The sequence below is a fragment of the Macaca mulatta genome, chromosome 3, assembly GCF_049350105.2.
Source record: "Macaca mulatta isolate MMU2019108-1 chromosome 3, T2T-MMU8v2.0, whole genome shotgun sequence".
NCBI classification, from domain to species: Eukaryota; Metazoa; Chordata; class Mammalia; order Primates; family Cercopithecidae; genus Macaca; species Macaca mulatta.
This window is the reverse complement of record NC_133408.1, coordinates 131834173-131855876: the sequence shown is the minus strand read 5'-3', so window position 1 is coordinate 131855876 and position 21704 is coordinate 131834173. Positions and strand designations below refer to the sequence as shown.

Genomic DNA, 21704 nt, shown 5'->3' with positions numbered 1-21704 from the left:
ATCATCTAATCCAACCAATACATTCTGTTGGCTGACATCTAAAATATATCCAGAATTAATTATATCTTAAAATTTTGTATAACCTTTTGTATAACCACATTAGTCTAAAACACTATCATCTCTGTCCTGGATTATTGCAACAGCCTCCTTCTATGCTTGCCCCTTTTGGCCTATTCACACAGTTTCTTCCTTTCACTCACTTTATTCCAGCTACTTTGTCTTCTTTTCTTTTCTTTTCTTTTCTTTTTTTTTCTTTTTTTTTTTTTGAGACATAGTCTTGCTCTGTCACCCAGGCTGGAGTGCAGTGGTGCGATCTCACCTCTACAACCTCCACCTCCTGACTTCAAGCAATTCTCGTGCCTCAGCCTTCCAAGTAGCTGGGATTACAGGCGTGCACCTGTAATTACATTCTATACAACTTGATCTAAATCCTGATTTTTATTGTTTTGTTTGCTTTAAGCAAAGAAGTTTGTATTAAAACAACAATTACAAAGAGGAGCTGGTACCATTCCTTCTGAAACTATTCCAAACAACAGAAAAAGAGGGACTCCTAAGGTTTATATTTCAATGTTAAAACTCTATGTGTTTCCTCATTCAAAGCTTAATTTATTCTTAAAGAAGCCCTATATATTAGATAGAAGAAATGTTAGTAGAGTACTATCTTACAGAAAGATTTAAAGATAAAGATGAATAAGGTTCAAGAGGGGAAAAGACACACCGGAGATAACATGAATTTTTTCAAATTCTACATCATTTTGTGGACTTTTGCCATAAACAGTTGTAGAAGAAATTGTCACTTCAGCCAAAAATCAAAACCTGCTGGTTCAATAGTATCTAGTTATATCAAGAGATTCATACAGTAGCAAAATTTAAGTTATTATAATTATTAAAGTTTAAAGTTATTAAAGATAAAGACTAAAGTTATTCTATCCTTGCTTTAACTTTTTAATGTGCTTTTCATTTCTTTCAATCTATATTTTAGAGGATTGTCTTCCCTCCCTTCTGTAACCACAGTGACCCTAAACTTTCTTACAGCAATTAAATACATCCTTTCTTCAGGAGCAATTACTGTTTTATGTTGATTGAGCACTTTACACTCTCTTTTCTAAATAACGATTCTTCATGCATCTTGTTAATAGCATGAATAATAGCAATAGCAAAAGGTTTATAAGTTATCTATATGTTCTACAGTATATAATGTTTAAATAGTTAACATGTTGCTATAAAAAGCATGTGATATGTTCGTAGGTTAGATATCTATCCAACATTTTCTTAATGATGATAACTAACACCTGTAAGGAGAAAATTAGTTTCATGCTGGGGTCCAAAATGGCCAATTAAGATAAACACCAGTAGAAAGGAGGCACGTACCCCTTTAACTTGAGCAGCATCATTGGCGAGCCTGGTAGTCAATGCTCCAGTGGTGTTTTTAGGGTCATCAAACCAGCTCACATCCTGTGGCACAGAAAATGATTTTATTATCTTAAAGCTCTGTTTATGAGACTCTCTGCTCCAAGAGGGCAGCAACAGGGTCAGTTTTGTTTATACTTATATCCCCGGTATTTAGCACTCAGGATGCGACATTCAATACACAAGAAAGAAACTTAATATAAAAACACATAAATAGATCATTTCATTTGTCACAAAAATTTCTGAGTGCCTACTTTGTCCTGTGCATGATTTCTAAGTGTTGGACCTGTACAAACAAAAAAGACAAAGTGGCTGCTTTTGTGAAGCTTAGATTCTAGAGATGGAAGGTACAAATAAAAGAAAAATTGAGCAGGGTAAGAAGAACAGAAAAGTGAGGGGAGGTGCTATTTTAGTGACTGGGGAGGGGAAAGAGAAGGCCTGTCTAAGGGGACATCTGAACAGAGGCCTGAATGAAGGAAAGGATGAGAATACCTCAGGGAAAGCAGAAACAGCATGTGCAAAGGCCCTGAGGCAAAGGCATACCTGATCTGTTCATATACCAGCAAGAAAGCTTTAAAGGCTGCCAGCAGCCTAAAAAGAACCTTTGTGTGAGTTTGTAAAAGCCTCCCCTTCCTCTGGACAGATTTGTGTTCTCATTTGGCTCCTCTGATCCTCCCATTCCTACTCTTGGGCAGTGAGCCACTGTGTATGAAATAGATGTTGTGTTGGAAAAAGGTGGTTGTAGGACATGAGATTTGAGAGACAGTGGGGGTCACATAGTGTGTGGCCTTATGGGCAACTGTCAGGATTCCAGATCTTATCCTGTGAGCTACGGGCAGCCTTCAGCAGGTTTGGGCAGTGGGATATGACTTGATTTCTATTTTAGAAAAATGATTCTGGCTGTTTTAAGGTGAACCTACCAGATTGGGATAAGAATGGAGGCAGGGAGATCAGCTAGGAAGCTTCTGCAATGTTAATAGAAAGAGAAGAGTCAAGGATGGCTTCAAGGTTTTTAGCCCAAACAACTGGTAGAATGGAGCTGTTGCTTACTGATATGGGGGAAGAGGGAGTAAAGAATAAGTCTGGTGGGGAGTAGAAGAGTCAAAAGCTCAATTCTGGAAATGTTAAACAGTGAAACCCTTATTAGATATCCAACAGAGAGGTTGAACAAGCAGTTAGATAAATGTAGCTCAGGGCAGTATAAATGATTTGAGTCAAAAAGAAATCAACAAAAGTAATCCAGATTAAAATATAATATTCAACATAAAATAAGATTTTCTTTGTAAAACCATTTACATTTTTAAATACACAGATACTAACATGATTGTGAATTTGAAGTATGAATTTATGTGTTTTACAAATAACTGTGGTCCCTAAGAAGTTATCTAAACTGGTTATTTACATTAAAGAAGTATCTATCATTTTTCCCAAAAATATTTAAGAAAAAATAGTGCTATAATTTATTATAGTATGTATCAACTTGCTTTTCAATATTCTTAAGTGGTTAAAAGTGTCTCTGCACAGGAATGTAACGTCCTTGAACACAGGGACCATTCAGGTTTGAATGCCTTACAATACTAAGTACTAGACCTTGTAAGCAGAAGGCACTTAATAAATGCTTGCCCTACTTAACAATTTATGGAGGAGGCATTCCACTAACCATCAGCTCAGCTGCCAAAGTGTAATGGATATAGCAGCTGGCCTGGAGGCTGGTTGGGTAATGGGAAATTTGGCCCTGGAGCAAGGTCAGTGTAGACCTAAGTGGAATCTGAGTTATAAATACAGTTCAACCTAAGAGTTCAAGGACAGCGTTTCCCATCAAACTGTGCTCTCTCACTCAGATTCAGTCCTGGCTCTGTCAGTCACTTGCCAGCAATTTCAATAAATACATTTTGTTTTTAAATGGTGATGGAAGGAATGGGGAAGAACTGAGGAACCAGAGACAGCTGGCAAAATGTGAATGCCCTCTAGAAAACCTAACACACCAAACTGATGCCTCTTAGCCAGGGTTTGAGTATCCCTGGCACATCTGGGACAGACTTCTAAAGCATCATTTTACTCAATGGCAAGTGATTAGTGATTTTTAAAATGGAAAGTTATTAGGTCACATACAAAATGTTCATGATTGTTAAAGGAATTTTCCCCTTTGAACTGGGCTGCTCTGATTTACATTCCTATAATTTCCTTCCCCATTTCCCCAGGAAAACATTCACATCCGTCAATGGTTAGGGTTTTGAAGCTGCAAAATGTGAGTAGCATTCCATTAAACCCATTATCAGCCAGTAACACTGCAGCTTGAACTAGTATTTCAGACTAGCCTCAGAAAAGAAAATGGGCAGTGAGGAATGGGTCACAGGGATGAGTTTTGATTTGTAGAAAGAAAGAGTACAGAGGGCATCTCTTGATGGAAAGAAACGCTTGTGCCCTGGGTTTCCCAGAAGGAAGAAGGAAAGAGAGGAAAGGGATGAGGAGTATCAAAGATGCCTTCTGCCTGCACTGACCACCACTGCTGAGACACAGACTGGAGGTGAATCCATTCTGGAGGCTCTGTCTCAAACTGGTCCAGTTCCTTGTGCCCACTCAGAACAGGCAGACAGTAGAGCCTTGCCTGCACCTAGGGGGCAGTTCAGCTGCATCTCTGACATAAGACTGAGGAACAACCAATATAGGAGCTAGGCCCGGGAAACAACACAGAGCTCCCACTGTCTGAGTCCAAGGCGCACACATGGGGAGTTCTACCCATCCCAGGGCACAGCCCTCAATAAACATACCTGTCTGAGCATGGATCGGAAAACCATGTATCGGAGCCGCTTGGTGAGGATCTCTCCAGCTTTGCCAAATGTGAAGCCCTGTGGGCAGGAACATGCCTTGTCAGAGACTCAGCCACCAATTACATAAAAGGAGGGAGAATTGATGTCTTTGCTAAAGCAGGAGATTAGACAAAGTCAGAAAGCCTGATTTCAAGGGCTTGCTGTTTCTGCGACTGTGTGCCATGGCACAAGGCTGCACAGGTGGTATAGACAGAAAAGCCCACTTTACAGAAGAAACTGAGGTTTAGAGAGCCTGATAAGATCCAAAGTCCATAGTTATAAGGTCACAGAGTTGGAATCTTAATCCAGATCCATGAGAATCCTAACCAGAATGGGAACCCAGAGCCTGAGCTTTTAATTACCCACTGGACTCCCTCCCCATGTTACTAAGAAGAGGAGTTGGGTGGTCTAACATCTTCAGGCATTTTGCTATCTCTGGACTTCTAAGGTCCTATAATTCACAGACTTTGTTCTCACCTGTTTTCCAGGCAAGCTAGGTTCCAGTACTCCCAAGCACCATGATGTTATAAAGGCAGTCCTCTAACTTCTTTTGCTTCACCAATTCAAATTGTCAACATTTAAGGGACCAACTCAAAGCCTGCCTCACTCCAAGTTTCTTAACTAAATTTATATTGAGCAATCTTTACGTCCTCCAAACACCTGTGGTATTAATAGCTGGTATGGCAATCCTGTAAGTAGTTAGAGTGTCACATTTATTCTAGTAAGGACAAATTCCCCAGTGAGTAAAGAAAGAATTCAGTCTGTTTTTTCTTTTCCCCCTCCTATAATGTCCAGAACAATATTCTATTTTTAAAAAATGTAATACACGCTTACATGTTGAATAAAGAGATCTATTCACAGTTTTATCTTTAAAAATTACAGTGGGCTAGTCATTCAATTAATAAGTGATTACCTACTACTGCCTCACGCAGGCCTGGGCACTTGGTCACATGATCCTTTTAATTATCAAGAGGCAGGTACCAGTATCTCTAGTTTACAGCTAAAGAAATAGGTTTAGACAGTTTACTTATGTGCCCAAGGACACAAAATCAGAAACAGATACAAGGAGCACTTGAACCAAAACCAACACTGTCTTATATTACTAAATGGTATTTATTTATTTATTTATTTATTTAGAGACAGGGACTCACTCTGTTCCCCAGGCTGGAGTGCAGTGGCACGATCATGGCTCAGAGCGACCTCCGCCTCCTGGCCTCCTGGGTTCCTGAGACATTTCCTGCTTCAGCCTCCTGAGTAGCTGAGACTACAGGTGCACACCACCACACACTGTTAATTTTTGTATTTTTAACGGAGACAGAGTTTCGCCATGTTGGCCAGTCTGGTCTCAAATTCCTGACCTCAGGTGAGCCATTTGCCTCAGCCTCCCAAAGTGCTGGGATTACAGGCATAAGCCACCACACCAGGCCCTCATACTAAACTTTTAGAGTACTTAATTCCTTGCCATTTCATTTCAGCCAAATGTTTTGCAAGCTGTAAAAATCTGACTCTTTACAAATGTTTCCTACATTTTTTGTTAGAGGATTGACATTCTTCCATCATTGAAATGGTTCTTTCTTCTTGAACAAAAGTTGAGTGATAAACTCTTCAAACCCTTTTTAAACCCATGTGACCAGTTTATGGGGTTTTTGTTTTTTGTTTATTTTAGAACACCAGTTTATGTTTTTTGTTTCTTTTAGAACACGGGAAGACATTTGAGTATTTATATTTACTGGCAATACTTATATCCAAACTTATATCCAGGGCTCCCCCACACTCCACTTTTAAGTCCCTGCCTTTCACCTCCAGTCATCATATTAGGCCAAACACTCTGTTCCCTCTGGTTTCATTGTGGGAGGTGAGGGTGGAGAGGAGAAGGTAAGCAAGGGAGACAGAGGAGGCAAACATCTTTTTTCACCATGTCAGAAAAACTTGGCTATTAGTATCCATGTTAATAGAAAAGTTCTACTAAAAGGCCAATTACATCAATGTTTATAAATCCCCCCAGTTGAATAATGATGCATTTCTCAAAATGAATATAGTGAAAATGGAGACATTTACCTGAAGGAAAAATGTAATAAAAGAAACAATTCCAAGGACTAGAAACAATAGTGAAAACAAGTTACTATTCTGTTGTTTTGTTTCGGCATCATCATTTCTTGTAAAAATCTGTAAGAAAACATTTAAAGGATTTTTAGTTCAATCAGTGAAGAACCCATCCTGGACCTGACCCATTTCCCATCTGGCCCAGTATTCAGGGGTCAGGAGAGCCACAGTACACTGGAAATCAGGGTTGGCTTTCCTATTGCCAGCCCTAAAGGTGTCTGCATTCTGCCTTCCGTGGAGGCCAGGATAAGTCTATCATTCATAAATTGATCCAATATTTTTTCTGCTCAGGTTCCATCTTGGAGTCAGGAGTGCCACCTCAACTGTGTAAAGCTGAAATCAGAACAAATACTCTCCTCTTCCCTTGGTGGGAACTACATTTATGGCAGTTCACTGCTTTACTATTTGGACATTTCAAACTGTCCTGAGGTGTCTGGAGAAAACCTGATGTGGTTTTTTTGGTGAACCACAGAGCGGTGGTCATTCACTCAGCCCAGGCCTTTCAAAAAGAAAGGAGTTTCCTTGAGCCCGCCTTCTTGGTAGGATGGCCAGTTAGAGAGCCAGTTGGAAACTACAGCTACCTGACCTAGCACCATACATGAAATGTTTTCCAGAGATGGTTATAAGGGCTAATGGGATGTTTTGAACTCAAGGAACACAGAGAATAACCACTCCTCAGGGAAAGAAAACACGTATCTCCCTTCACAGTGGGCCAAAATCAGTCTTGTAAGGCAGTCACATTCCTAGCCCAGGACAGACAACTTTACCTTTCATAAAAAAACAGACAAACAACAACGACAAAAAGGATTTTTGAAAAGATTAAATAATTTTTTGACTAGTCAGTCCAAGAAAAATCGTAACAACTACTAAATTCTTACTCTATGCCAGGCATTATTCTAAGCAAATTCATATATACTATTCCTCTAATCCTGGCAACCATCTCCAGAATGGAGAATGATTTATTATCATCACAGTTTTACACAGATAGAAACTGAAGTACAGAGAAGGTAATTAATTTGCTCAAGTTAACACAGCCAGCAAGGGATGACTCAAGGATATAAATCCAAGCAAACTGATGCAGAGCCCACCATCTTCAATGAGGCAGATATCTGGTTGCCTACTCAATATCTAAGAGCTAATATCCCAGCCCTGGGACACTTACCTCCAGACTTATTGTTATATGAAGAATGAGAAAAGTATAAAATCATAACTTGAGGTTTTGCTATAACCAAACCCATTCCTAACTTAACCACTGCCTTTTTTTTTTCTCTGATGACACCACAGTCTACCCCTCCCCCATCCCCTAAAAACCTGTAAGACATATGTTAGTGCAAGGATCAGCAAACTATGGGCCACTGGCCAAATGTTTATATAAAGTTTTAATGGAACATAGTCGTGTTCATTCACTTCCACATTGTCCTTGTGTACTACTAGGTGAGAGTTGAGTATTTGCAACAGAAATCATGTGGCATGCAAAGCCTAAAATATTTACCATCTTACTATTAATAGAAAAAGTTTGCTGACTCCTGCCCTGGACCATATACTCTACAGAATCAGACATTTGATCACATTCTAAGACTTTTTTTCAACAACTAGACAAATATCTGGCACAGAGAAAACACAAAAAATAATTATAGAGGCCAGGCATGGCAGCTCATGCCTGTAATCCCATTACTTTGGGAGGCTGAGGCAGGTGGATCACTTGAGGTTAGGAGTTTGAAACCAGCCTGGCCAACATGGTGAAGCCCTATCTCTACTAAAAATACAAAAATTTTAGCCAGGTGTGGTGGTGCAGGCCTGTAATTCCAGCTACACAGGAGGCTGAGACAGGAGAATCGCTTGAGCCCAGGAGGCAGAGGGTGCAGTGAGCCAAGATCGCGCCACTGCACTCTAGCCTGGGCGAGAGTGAGCGAGACTTAAAAAATAATAATAATTCTTGAATAAATATATTTAATATTAAACATGAATATCATTAAACATGAATTCATGAATGAATATATTAAACTGAAATAAGCTAGCCAGGCATGGGTAGACCTGAATAGTCATATATGTTTTGTAGAATCAAAAGTCAGTGTTTAGCTTATGCTTCTTGTGGTGATCAATCTCTTTCTCCATAATGTTTTCAGCAGTTATGGCAAGGGTGTCCTCAGCTTGATGTTTGGAAATATGTCACTAAACAGAGAGCATTCCTTTCAGATCGTAACTTTATTGCTGGAAATGCCACCATTAAGATGAGGTGGAACCAACGTATGTCAATCTCGATCTTTAGGAAGCTATTCCTATTTGTTTTAATCTTAGCAAGTGGGATGAAAATTACATCTTACAAAAGTAGCATGCTAGGCCTACTCATGTCCTGGAAAATATGTACGTTAGAGAACAGTGCATTCTCAAGCCAGTCTGACCAACATTTGAGGAACTCTCTTTGCACATTGGTGAAATGAGAATTCACAAGGTTTGTTCAGAGTCCAGTGTTGGCAGGTATAAGAAAGTCATCTCATCACTTTCATTGACTATTTCAGGAAGCTGGTCCTTAGTTGCCCAGGCTAGAAACCAACTGTGACAACAAAGGAAGGTTCACAAAGTTAGCTTTCCTATCACAAACCAGACTTCCATTCTTACATCTTCAAGCCAATTAGTTTCATAAGAAGATAATGGATTTTGTTGCTTATGTATCCCAGTTCAAACACAGTTTATTCATTCATTCTTCCATCAGGACTCACAAGTAAATCACACAAATGGGCACCACACTTACCCCTATAATCTTTGAAAATATTACTGCAAATGCTGGTTGCAGACCTCCATTTATAATGGCACAAAATACACCAACAACAAAATAAGGCCACTCAGTTAAATTTAGCTTCATAATCCTCCAAAAGGAAACTGGAGGTATACTTTCATCCTAGGAAACACAAATTATTACAACAGTTAGTTAAAAACTTTTATAATGTACAGTTCTTGCATATGCACAAAAAATTGTAAAGGAATATATCCTATCCTTATTCCTTAAAAAGGAATAAGTGATGACAATTTTGCTTCAAAAAATGTCATAATGATTATTATTTAGCCTCAAAAAAATGCTGGCAAATGTTGCTACAATATTCCCTTACTTTTTAAAAAATAAATGATGCTTCCACAAACACTTAACTTTTATTTGGTACTCAGAATCTGACAAGAGTATTTATAAGCAGGAATAAACAGAATAGAAACTTTGATATTTGAAGACCCACTATAGTCTCTTTACATTATAAATTTTAACTCTAAAAATTCTACTGTATAAATTAACACTCTTAAATTTCTAATCTGATTCTAAAATGTTGACATCCTGGCCTGTGGAACATTCTGGGGGATAGGACAGGAGGATTCTGGAGAGCCCTTTTTTGTTCCCACTCCTAACATAGCCCTAGCCCACCAAACTAGGGGAACCACAGTTGGTGAGATTAAAACAAACTCCGCATCCCCCTTCATACCAGAGCCTCTTTGGTACTAAGCTTTCTGTCTTGGCCTTGTGATCCACGGACACTCCTACGAGTGGATCTTTTTCTTATTAGACTGGATCCTGAATCATGTGAAGACATTTCCAAGGTATCAATTTCACTTTTGGATTCATCAGCTGCATTTTCTAATTCAATTTCATTTCCTGCTGTCTAAAATAAACAAGAAATATGCATAAGCTCATTAGGCTGTGTTAACCAATGAAAGCTAATCACTGAATGTCAGTTATCAAGGAAAACAGTAATTTGTTTAGTAACTGCAGAAAAGGATAAAGCTAATCCTTGTTTTTTTTTTGTGTGTGTGTGTGTGTGTGTGTGTGTCTGTGTGTATCTATATATGCGTGTGACATTTGGAAATGAAAACCACCAAAGAAGAATTCCCACTGTATATACTGAAATAAACTGGCATTCATTCCATGTATCTTATCTTCTCATGCCCTTTTTTGTGGGTGTTTTGACTCAATCAAGTTTACTCTGGATCAGTGCTGTCAACAGAAGTATGGTGCAAGCCATACTGTGAGCCATGTTATTTTAAATTTTCTAGAAGCCATGTTAACAAATGTAAAAAGAAAGAAGTGAAATCAATTTTAATGATATATTTTATTTCACCTAATATATCCAATATACTATTGATATCCTGTGATATCATTCCAATATGTAATCAATATAAAAATTGAGATATTTTGCATTTTTTTGCACTAAGTCTTCAGAACAAGGTGTGCACACTCTACTTAAAACATTCCAATTCAGATTCACTACTGTTTAAATGCTCTACAGGCACATGTGGCTGCTGACTACTATAATAGATACCTTGAAACCTTTTAATTTTTTTATCTGTTTATCCTTCTTTATTTTCCCCTCTTTCAAGAGAGAAAAAAAAATCTTAAACAATGGTGTCGTTCTGAATCCCCCAAGTGTTGTTTCCTACTTTTTAAGATAATCAAATCAAATAATATTTATTTTTAGCATTAAATGCAAAATCAGTTTATCACTGAGATGACAGGAAAATTCTAAAGTTAAACTACACCTGCATTGTGACAAGTTTGAAGTAAATGCCTTTCTCTTTCATGAGCTCATCATGATTTCCTTTCTCCACAATGACTCCATCATCGAAACCAGCGATGACGTCGGCATTACGAACCGTAGACAAACGATGAGCTATCACAATGGTGGTCCGACCTTTTCTGGCCTAAAGAGAGAGAAATTTGGTTTTTGAATACATTAACAATTACATGAAGAAACTTATCCATTCAACATATATTTACTGAACCAATGCTGTGGGCATTGTAAAACCATCAAATCTATATAAGATAGCCTCTGACTTCAATAAATGTATAGACAATTGATAATAGTCTAAAATGATGTTTTATTGTAATAAATAAAAACACAAATATACCAGTCACATATTAATATTATGTAAGCCCCCAAATATTTTATTTAGCATAAATTTGCAGTAATAATCGGGGGCTTGGGCCTGGCACCATAGCTCACACCTGTAATCCCAGCACTTTGGGAGGACTGAGGCAGGCGCATCACAAGGTCAGGAGATCGAGACCATCCTGGCTAACACAGTGAAACCCCGTCTCTACTAAAAATACAGAAAATTAGCCGGGCGTGGTGGCGGGCTCTTGTAGTCCCAGCTACTTGGGAGGTGGAGCATGTAGTGAGCCAAGATCGTGCCACTGCACTCCAGCCTGGGCAACAGAGTGAGACTCTGTCTCAAAAAAATAATATAAAAATAAAAATAAAATAATCAGGGGCTTGTACAAACCAACAAATTCCTACAGCGCAGGCATTGGCCAATCAAAACAAACACAGGCCATTGTGCTGTACTGGTACACACCAGCTAGTAATCAGCCCTAGGAATCATAATATCCTATTCCCCATAACCCCCTGGATGAACAAGACAGACAATAAATGTGAGGCAGTAAAGTCCAAACCTCAGTGTCACACTAACCTGAAATAAATTTATGAATTTATTTTATCCAATAAAATATTTTATGCAAGGAGCCTGTGTAAGGCTCAATTTATTCATATGTAAAACGGGGATAATAATACTCTTTACTTCTTAGAGTAGTTGTGATGACTAAATAAAATAATGCACATAAAGTACTCAACATTATGCCTTATCCATAGTAAGTGCTTAATAAGTGATACTTATTCCTAGGTAGAAGAATTATGGAAACATTGAAGAGTCATGTAAGTCTCTTTTATTTTCACAAAGGAACAGAGCCAGATATCCAGGCCTTATCTAAGACTTCTCTAACCTTTGTAATTTTCCGAATGCTCATAATTTTTGTTACTCTATATTTCTCTCCAGTAACTAGCAATACAATTCTCAAAACCAACACACAACATTTTCAGGATCAATAGGATAAGTAGAAGTGAAAAACTTCAAAAAGAAAAAATACACAAGAGAAAAATTAGGTGGTAGAAACTAGAAAATACACAAGAAAATAGATCAATTCTTTGTATCTTTTTAAGAAAAAGGGGGTATGTGGAATTTTCTCTCAAAATTTACACCCTAAAGTATTTTAAAATATAACGTTTTAAAATTGTTTTTATTTATAATTTAATACACAATTTCACTATAGATTAATGAGGAAACACAGATAAGCAAACCAATAAGCAGTGGGTCACAACTGTAATTCTGGCACTTTGGGAGGCTAAGGTGGGAGGACTGCTTGAGCCCAGGAGTCTGAGATCAGTCTGGGCAAGATAGTGAGACCTCGTCTCTACAAATATATCAAAAAATAGCTGGTGGTTGGGCACGGTAGCTCACGTCTGTAATCCCAGCACTTTGGGAGGCCGAGGCAGGTGGATCACCTGAGGTCAGGAGTTCAAGACCAGCGTGGGCCACATGATGAAACCCTGTCTTTACTAAAAATACAAAAATTAGCCAGGTGTGGTGGTGCATGCCTGTAATCCCGGCTACTCAGGAGGCTGAGGCAGGAGAATCACTTGAACCCGGGAGGCAGAGGTTGCAATGAGCCAAGACTGTCCCACTGCACTCCAGCCTGGGCGACAGAGCAAGACACCATCTCAAAAAAAAAAAAAAAAAAAAAAAAAAAAGCTTGGCATGGTGGCACACACCTGTGGTCCCAGCTACTCGGGAGGCTGAGCTGGAAGGATCACTTGAGCCTGGGCAGCAGAGACTGCAGTGGCCATGATGGCGCCACTGCACTTCAGTCTGGTGACAGAGTGAGAGAAGAGAAGAGAAGAGAAGAGAAGAGAAGAGAAGAGAAGAGAAGAAAAATGAAAAGAAAAAGAAAAGAAAAACAGAAAGGAAGGGGAGGGGAGTGAGGGAGGGAAGGGAAGGTATGGAGAGGAAAGGAAAAGAAAGAAAAGGAGGAAGAGAGGGAGCGATTGAGTGAGGGAGGGAGGGAGGGAGGGAGGGAGGGAAGGAAGGAAGGAAGGAAGGAAGGAAGGAAGGAAGGAAGGAAGGAAGGAAGGAAGGAAGGAAGGAAGGAGAAAGAAAAACACAGAGGTGAAACCACAGATTAAGCAAAATGAGCGGGGAGAAAGTAGCTACAATCCCATCTGCCTCTATTTTGGTCCACAGAATGTTTAGTAAGCTGCTTTTTTTCCTCCCTCAAAAATTTATTAAGCACGTTGACAGGATGTTTAAAGGAACATTCAAGGGTTGTTTTATTAGAGACAGGGAGAGTTGAAACAAATATGAGTTCATCTTTGAAATCTACTGTGACATCTCAACTTGGAACTCCTTTGGTTATAAGGTCTCATTCTCCACATTCTCGGTCCTCACAGAATTATCTCCATTACTATCACATGCTGGAGATCAAAAACACAGTGCCTGGCCCAGGGCAAACACTCAAATGCTATTCGATGAATGAGTCATATGGACTCCAGAATCGCAGGACAGTCAAACTCTGTTGATAGTCAATAACATGTCATGGCTTAGGTACGTTTTCAGTATCACAGGCTCTCTGCCCCTCTCCTGGAAATAAGAAGTTTCTTATTTCCCATAGAGTCTTCAAGTGGCATTCAACGTCTTGAAAATCATGTGTGAACCTTCAGATTGTATTTTTCTCTTCCTGGCAATATTACAAACTCTCAAAACCTAAATAACAGGGTTATCCACATAGTCAAGTTTTGAAGATCACAATGAAGATGAATTTTCACTGGTATCTATATTTCTATTTTTTAATTTAAAAGATTAGCAAGTGTCTTTAGATGAAAATTTATTCATCATCACTTAAAATAAGATCAGAGAAATAAGTATAAATTGAACAATAAAACAAACAAATAGAAAAAGATTTCAAAGAGGCCTAATGCTTTTATTTTAATAGCTGAAGGAATCACCTAGAAGCTATCAGAAATTTCATTTTCTAAGACCAATATTAACAAGAATTAATAGTAGAATATTCTTACGCTTATAAATCAGGTTGGTTTGAACTAAGCCTCACTGACCTTATCCAGAGCCACCTGAACCACTGCTTCACTTTCTGTGTCCAAGGCTGACGTGGCCTCGTCCAGCAGGAGGATCTTGGGGTTGCGAACCAGGGCACGTGCAATGGCGATCCTCTGCTTCTGCCCACCACTCAGCTGGGCCCCTCTCTCTCCAACCAGGGTGTCAAATTTCTACCACAGAAAACCCAGGATTATTTAGCATAAGGACAAGCTATCTCGGCTCATATTTTAAATTGGTAAGGAATCCCATACACAACCCAAGTCTCACAGGTAATACAGGTCCAGTTCTTTAAATCTTATTTAGCACAATAACCAACCTCAGTTTTTAAAAATGTGTCTACGACCAGTTGATACTGCTAGAACTTTCAAATCTGAGGTAATCTTATTTTCCCTTCTTAGGATTTCTCTTCCTCTGATTTATAGTAGTTTCCTAATTTCCTATGTAGTAGGCCCGCATTTTATTTTTTGCACGGAAAGGCAAAGGGCAAGGACAACTTACCTGAGGCAGTTTCATGATAAAGTCATAGGCATTGGCTTCCTTGACAGCTTTCTCAATCTCATCCATGGTGACATCTTCACGACCATAGCGAATGTTTTCAGCTATCGTGGTGGCAAACAATACAGGTTCCTGACTCACCACACCGATGATTTCCCGTAGAAACCTTACGTTTATGGTCCTAATATCCTGTCCATCAACACTGACCTGGAATAAAAAGTAAGTGTGACTTTCATACATTTGTAGTTGAAAGGGTAACATCAGAAAGATGTGCAATGTGACGGCTGATCACCGCAGGGTCTAGCTCAGCATGGGTCATCTCACCATGCCCTCTGTGGGGTCATAAAGCCTCTGCATCAGCTGGACCGTTGTGCTCTTCCCACAGCCGCTGTTTCCAACCAGGGCCACCGTCTGCCCACTCTGCACCTTCAGGTTCAGGCCCTTCAAGATCTGCCAGGACGAGTGAAAAAAAAAAAACATCAAGGCAATTCACAGACACAGGGTATAGGAACTGACCGTTCAATACTAGGTTTAAATACACATGCACTTTTAAAAAAATAATCTCTACAAGAAAACATCAGAAACTTTTCATTCAATAGTTTAATTGTTGATTAATCATTTATCACTGTACCTTAACTTCTTTTCGAGATGGGTAACGGAAGTGAACATTTCTGAATTCCAAATTTCCCTTAATATTATCTGGTTTGTGCCCACTCTTCGAATAGCTGTCAATACTTGGCTTCTAAACAGAATCAAATTTTAAGAGATTACTAGGTTACAATAACTACTTTTAGTGATATTTTGTGGAAAGCTGGATAAAGTGACAAAGAAATTGACTCTTAACTGGACAATCTTTTAGACAGATGGATAAATGGCCAACTTAGACTTACATTATCAATTATCTTGAAGATTTCAAAAGCTGCTCCTCTTGCATTTGCAAATGCTTCAATGCTTGGAGATGCCTGTCCAACACTAAAAGCCCCAATTAATACAGAAAAGAATACCTGAGGAATGTGAAGAAAAAACATCAGGCTACTTAGATAGTGATAGCAATTTTTTTTTCATACTTCTTCTGTCTTCTAACATAGGTAATTAAAATTTAAAATGGCTAGGCAACATATAAATATTAGGTGTTAAAAATATTTTAATAGTTTGAAACTAACAGTACATTTAATTCCTTTTTTTCATTTTTTTTCTTTTTTAAGAGACAGGGTCTCACTGTGTCACCCAGGATGGAGTGCAGTGGTGCAATCAGAGCTCATTATAACCTCTACCTCCTGGGCTCAAGCAATCCTCCTGCCTCAGTCTCCCACGTAGCTAGGACTACAAGCATGCATCATCAAATCTGATAAATTTTTTTTATTTTTTCTAGAGACAGGGTCTCGCTATGTGTCCCAGGCTGGTCTCCTGGCCTCAAGCAATCCTCCTGTCTCAGCCTCCAAAAGTGCTGGGATTACAGGCATGGGCCACCACGCTCAGCCAAGAGTAAATTTCAAATGTGTCACCTCAAAAAGTGTCAAGTGAGGTGATGGATATGTTAATTAGCTTGATCTGATCACTCCACATTTTGTGTGTATGTGTGTGTATATATAAACATCAAATTGTACTCCATAAGTGTAATGCAATTATGATTTGTCAATTAAAAAATAGCAAAAAAATTTTTTCAAAAAAAATTTTAAGACAAGGTCTTGCTTTGTTGCCCAGCCTGGAGTTCAGTGGTGCAATCTTGGTTCACTGCAACTTCAACCTCTTGGGTTCAGACAACCTTCCCATCTCAGTCTCCGAAGTAGCTGGGACTATAGACAAGTGCTACCATACCTGGCTAATTAAAAAAAAAATTATAGAGATGAGATCTCACTATGTTGCCCACACTAAAAATATTTTAGAAGTTTAAATACTTTTCAATTTAGAATGCAGAATTAGTCTTACTTGCTCAATAAAATAATGATTTAAATTTTATAGGGCTAGAATATTATAATAGGATTTTTTTTATTTCTTCAATGTCTAAGATTTTTTTTATTTAGATCATCAGCAAGGTAAAGTGGAAATAAACACTATTAGAGGAGTCAGAAGACCCAGTTCTGAATCCTAAATTGGTATTAACTAGTTACATGTTGTTAGGCCATTCTCTTAGAATCTTTGGCTTCAACTTCTTCATTTGCAAAAACAGGCAAGATTCTATCTGTTCCCCCTACCCAGCAATCATAGAGATGTTGTATCATGATAAAACAGGGTGTGTGAACGTTTTTTGTTAATTATAAAGCACACACACCTAAGGCATTGATCCTTTATCAGGTTGTCTCTTTTTTGCAACAAGGCCGTGTTCTCTTTAGGCCTTGTTGTTTGTTTGTTTTGTGCAAATCAGTTTCTTATTGGTAAAGACTTAACTGTGTTTCTCTTTGGGGTTGATGAAAATTAATGTCATTATTCATTTTTTCTAAATCACATGGAATTATATTGCTCAATAATTTACACAGAAGGAACTTTGCTAAGTGATTCTATATTCATTATCTCAATTAGTCCTCAAAACAACACTGAAAGTTAGGGCTCATTCCTGTCATGTCATTTGGCAGAAGAGGTAGCAGAGGCTTGAAAAGTTTAGCTAGCTGCCCTAAATCATACAGCTAAAAAGTGACACAGCTGCCATTTGAATCAACTTGGTCTGATATCAAACCCCACACTCCCTATTCTGGATGCCTCCAGTTTGTGAGGTATATTTATGCCCAGAGAACACTGGATTTAAACTGCTCATCTCAATCACAGTTAAATGGAAAACATCTGTTATGACAACCAAGGATCACCCACAGCATCACTACACTAAAAAAAAAAAAAACTTTATGGGAAAAGCCATTCCTGACTGAGCAAAGTTGGATAAGGCAAATTTGAAAAAACTAAAGAAGCAATTATTGCATCCATATTACAAATCTGGCTCCTGAAAAAGGGAATTGTTTTAAGGGATTCTACAAAATATCATATTTCACTGTCTCAATCTATTTCTGCTTGGCCTATGAAAAAGGAACTAAGTGACTCTTCTAACAGTGTATTTTATTAGATCCAGATACGAATTGAGTTTGGTTTGCAAATTATTTCATTGTCTTTAAAATAAAAGAGGATAACATTAAATGGCAAGACTTCTGTGCTTGCACAAAGGTCTATAATGCAGAAAACTTCCAAGCAATCTTTTAGGAAGAGGAACAACTTCCATAATTTGTGAGGTGGATTAGCTGCCATTCGAAATAATTTGAAAAGAAGTCAAAATGTGTATTTTGCCATTTTGGGGAACAGTATATCAGAAAATAAAAGTGAAGTGTTTAGCATCAAGTTTGGCACAAATAATCTCAACAAATAAAAGTTCATGCTATTGAGATTGCTAAGGTTAATATTATTTAGGCTACAGAATAAATTGTGCAATATATCTGCAAAAACAAACAAACAAAAAACTGGTTGTCGGATGCATCCAATTTTTTTCCACTTTTTAACCTAGTAGTGCAAGTGTCTGTAGTATTCAATAGTTGTTCAAAATATGTTCTTCTAAAGTCAAGCCAACATTACTGGATTTCATTGGCATTTTATAATAATGGCTCATTTCTCAATATAAACCACTTACAGTGAGTACTTGTCCAATAGAATATTCCTTTGAGAGGACCAAGGTGGTCCCATACCAGAAGGCCAGAGCATAAGATGCATAGATAAGCAGGAAAGCAGCACCTATAGAAATATTGGCTGTAATAGCTTTCTTTATCCCAATTCTTTTAGCTTCTTCTAAATTTTTGTTGTACCTGGGAAAAAAACAAAAATGATCACATATACTCATACATTTTATGAAAACATGTCAATAATAGCACGATAGTTACAGAGTGGCTAGGATGTGCTCAGTTGTGGTGATATACATGCATTTTGTCCTGCTGCTCATACATTGACCCTATATAGTAGTACTGTTTTACTCCCTTTCTGCAGAAGAAGAAACGGAAATTTACAGAGATTAACTTATTTTTAGGGGAGTCTTCTAAAATTTCCTACTCTGGCTTTAGCAATAGCAAAATACGTGAAGCAATATTTAGCAAACTTCTAGAACTTATATTGTTTCGTACACAAAACAAAGTAGAAGCCATGGAAAAACCTATGTCTTCCCTTCAAAATCTGCATGCCTCTTTAATTAAGTAATAAAATGGAGAGATAATGTTAGAAAGTGCTTTTAAAAAAAAGGGACAGTCATTTAAATCTCTGAACATTAAGGAAGTTTGGAGACAGTTTGCTCTCTGTCCTGCCTTCCTCTAGGACTGTTGGAATGACCAACTGAGAGGTTACATGTGTGAGAGCATTTTGAGAATTCTGAATTGCCATGTAATACTTTTTACATTTAAAAAAGCTGTACAATTTATCTTATTTCTGTAGACATTTATTTTAAAAATCACTGACCTACAAAAATTATTTGGCTTACAGGTATATAAAAGCACATAATTATTAATCAGCATTCCTTCTCTTCCTTCTCCTTTCTACATATTGACTACTTGTCCTTCCCTCTGTTAATGCTCCCAATACTTGTCATGCCATAGCTGCCTGCTGCTGAACTGACAGGCTCTGACCTGGTGGCTTGGGCCATCCAGGGCTTCTGGCTAACTCAATGACTGAGAAAAATTAAATTCTTAGCATATCTATAGCCCTGAACCCATTCACAGCAAAAGGCCTACCCTACATTAACCAAAGCTGGAGAGCACCCATTAATACTTCTTAGAGCAAATATAGGAAATTATACAAAAGGAGCAAAAACGAGCAAATGAAAAACATCGAAAAACAATGTTGGAATCACTGACAGATTTTATTTCTCCAGTTCTAATGACCTAAAGGTTATTCCCAACTGATAATTCAAATATTTTTTAATGCCTCAGAGAGTGGTCAATTTTTGACGTTAAAGCTAAAGGAGATGATGTCTGTAACTCGACCTTCATTTGAAAGGAACAGAGAAGACTACTCTGTTTAAGAAGATAGCTGTGGAGATAAGCTAATGGAACCCAGAGTTAAAGGAAAATAGGAAATTTTGCAAATATGGAACGAAGGTAAAAGGATTAGTGAAACAGGACAGATTGACTTAAATCTGTCTGTATTTTCTTAATCACAACTCCCTGCAGAACCTAGAGCATTAACTTGGATAGAGAAGGAGCTAATAATTGTTGAAATTAATGAACTTACTTCCATATAAAAGTCATACTTTAAGGTGTTTGATCCATAAAATTCACAACTATATAAATATTATATAGTATTATATTAATTTCCTTTAGAGAACTTGTTCCATTAGTATGTACAGCAGAGTTCAAGCACTGTCCAGATATGAACATGCATTATTTCTTGCTTTCATGACTACTTTAACTAGGTACATTACAGAGTTACAAAAGTATGCCAAGTGAAATTTACATCACTACTGTGTTCACTAAAGATGAAATTTAAACAGAACTTCATAGTGACAACATATCAACACATCGTTAGTTTCTACCCCCCAAAATGTAAATCCTCAACTTGCCAGTTATCATCTGAACAGAAAAATTATTTTTGAGAAACATTTCAATGATTTGTATATACACATGCACACACACATAACACACAGACATATACATATCTCTCACTTTATGAGTTCATCTGAGGAGAATGCTACCACTGGGCACAACTTACATAAGAGTACATTTAAGGAAATTTAATACATATGTACTACACTGTTACCTCCTTTATTTCAGTTCTGGCTTACCGAGACTAACGTAGAAACCAGTCTGACGTTGTCCTATGCAGCCAGAGGAAACATTTGCACAGAAGCACAAGGAGGAAAATCATTTACACATCAGAAAGGAGAAATAAAGGAAAGAAGGGGGTAAAGGGAAACGAGACATAAACAATACTCCTTTTCCATAAGCTGTTTGTTGTTTTTCAATACAAATGCCATATATAAAACCAGATATTAAAATAATCCATTCATCAAAAGCTTTAGTACAGAAATGATCATGAAAGTAAGGAGTGACTAAAAGAGACTAAAGTTATATAACAAAACCATTGGTATGTAGGAAATGTGACTCATCTTAAATATTATAAAAATATTTATCAATAATGCAAGTAACTACTTATGAGAGTAAGAAACAATTTTGATTAAGCAAACAGAAATGAATACTAATAGATAAATATATTTTCAAGACACATAAAAGAGAGAAAAATATTTTTAAATGAAAAAGAACAAAACTATTCTATACAATTGAATGGAATTTATTTTAACTTCTGGTTAAATTTCCATTCAAAGAGAGCCAGCTTCCCTCCTGCACTGATAATTTGAAGAGAAAGCCAGATTAACACCTCGATTACTTTATGTAGAAGCAGAGAAGGGAAGGAGAACAGGAATGAAAACTGATTATGTTTGGTCTAAGAAGAGTCATCAATTCTACTTCCAAATTATATCCCAAATCTAGGTACCCGTCACCCATCTCCTGCCTCTGATCCAGATCAGGGAGATGCTCTGGCCTGGACCACTCTGCCAGCCTCCCCACTGGTCTCCCTGATTCTACTCTTTGACTTCTCACATCCATTCATGAGACCCATTACAGGCAAAGAAACAATCTGAAAACATAATGTGGATAGTCATTCCTCTATTTAACACCCTCAACCACTCCCTTGTGCCCTTGGAATACAATTCTAACTCTTCATTATGGCCCACCATCCCCACATTCTGGACCCTGCCTACCCCAATCTCCCCTCACTCAACTGAGCTTCAGTCATGCAAGCCTTATGATGTTTCCTAGAACATACTAAAGTCTTGGCCACCCCAGGAAATTTGGAAGACTCTTCTTCCAACCCATCCCATCTCTCTCCCCACCATGGCATGCTTTTTCTCATCCCTCAGGTCCCAGCTGAGATGAAACTTCCTCAGAGATGCCTGCCCCAACTACCATATTTAAAGTTAACTTGCCCTCCCCATCATCATCATTA

At 38.0% G+C, this 21704-nt stretch overlaps 1 protein-coding gene across 6 annotated transcripts in view; it reads right to left on the bottom strand.

The window, feature by feature from the left end:
* Window positions 1-21704, bottom strand: part of ABCB1 (ATP binding cassette subfamily B member 1) — a 219545-nt gene that overhangs the window by 30712 nt on the left and 167129 nt on the right. For all 6 annotated transcript variants that reach the window (XM_028844740.2, XM_077994375.1, XM_077994377.1 and 3 more), the window contains 12 exon segments: window positions 18349-18520; window positions 15632-15745; window positions 15373-15483; window positions 15066-15191; window positions 14745-14948; window positions 14246-14416; window positions 10842-11003; window positions 9791-9967; window positions 9076-9222; window positions 6279-6386; window positions 4182-4259; window positions 1372-1455 (listed from right to left, as the gene is read on the bottom strand). In XM_028844740.2, coding sequence (XP_028700573.2) covers window positions 1372-1455; window positions 4182-4259; window positions 6279-6386; window positions 9076-9222; window positions 9791-9967; window positions 10842-11003; window positions 14246-14416; window positions 14745-14948; window positions 15066-15191; window positions 15373-15483; window positions 15632-15745; window positions 18349-18520 — 1654 coding nt within the window.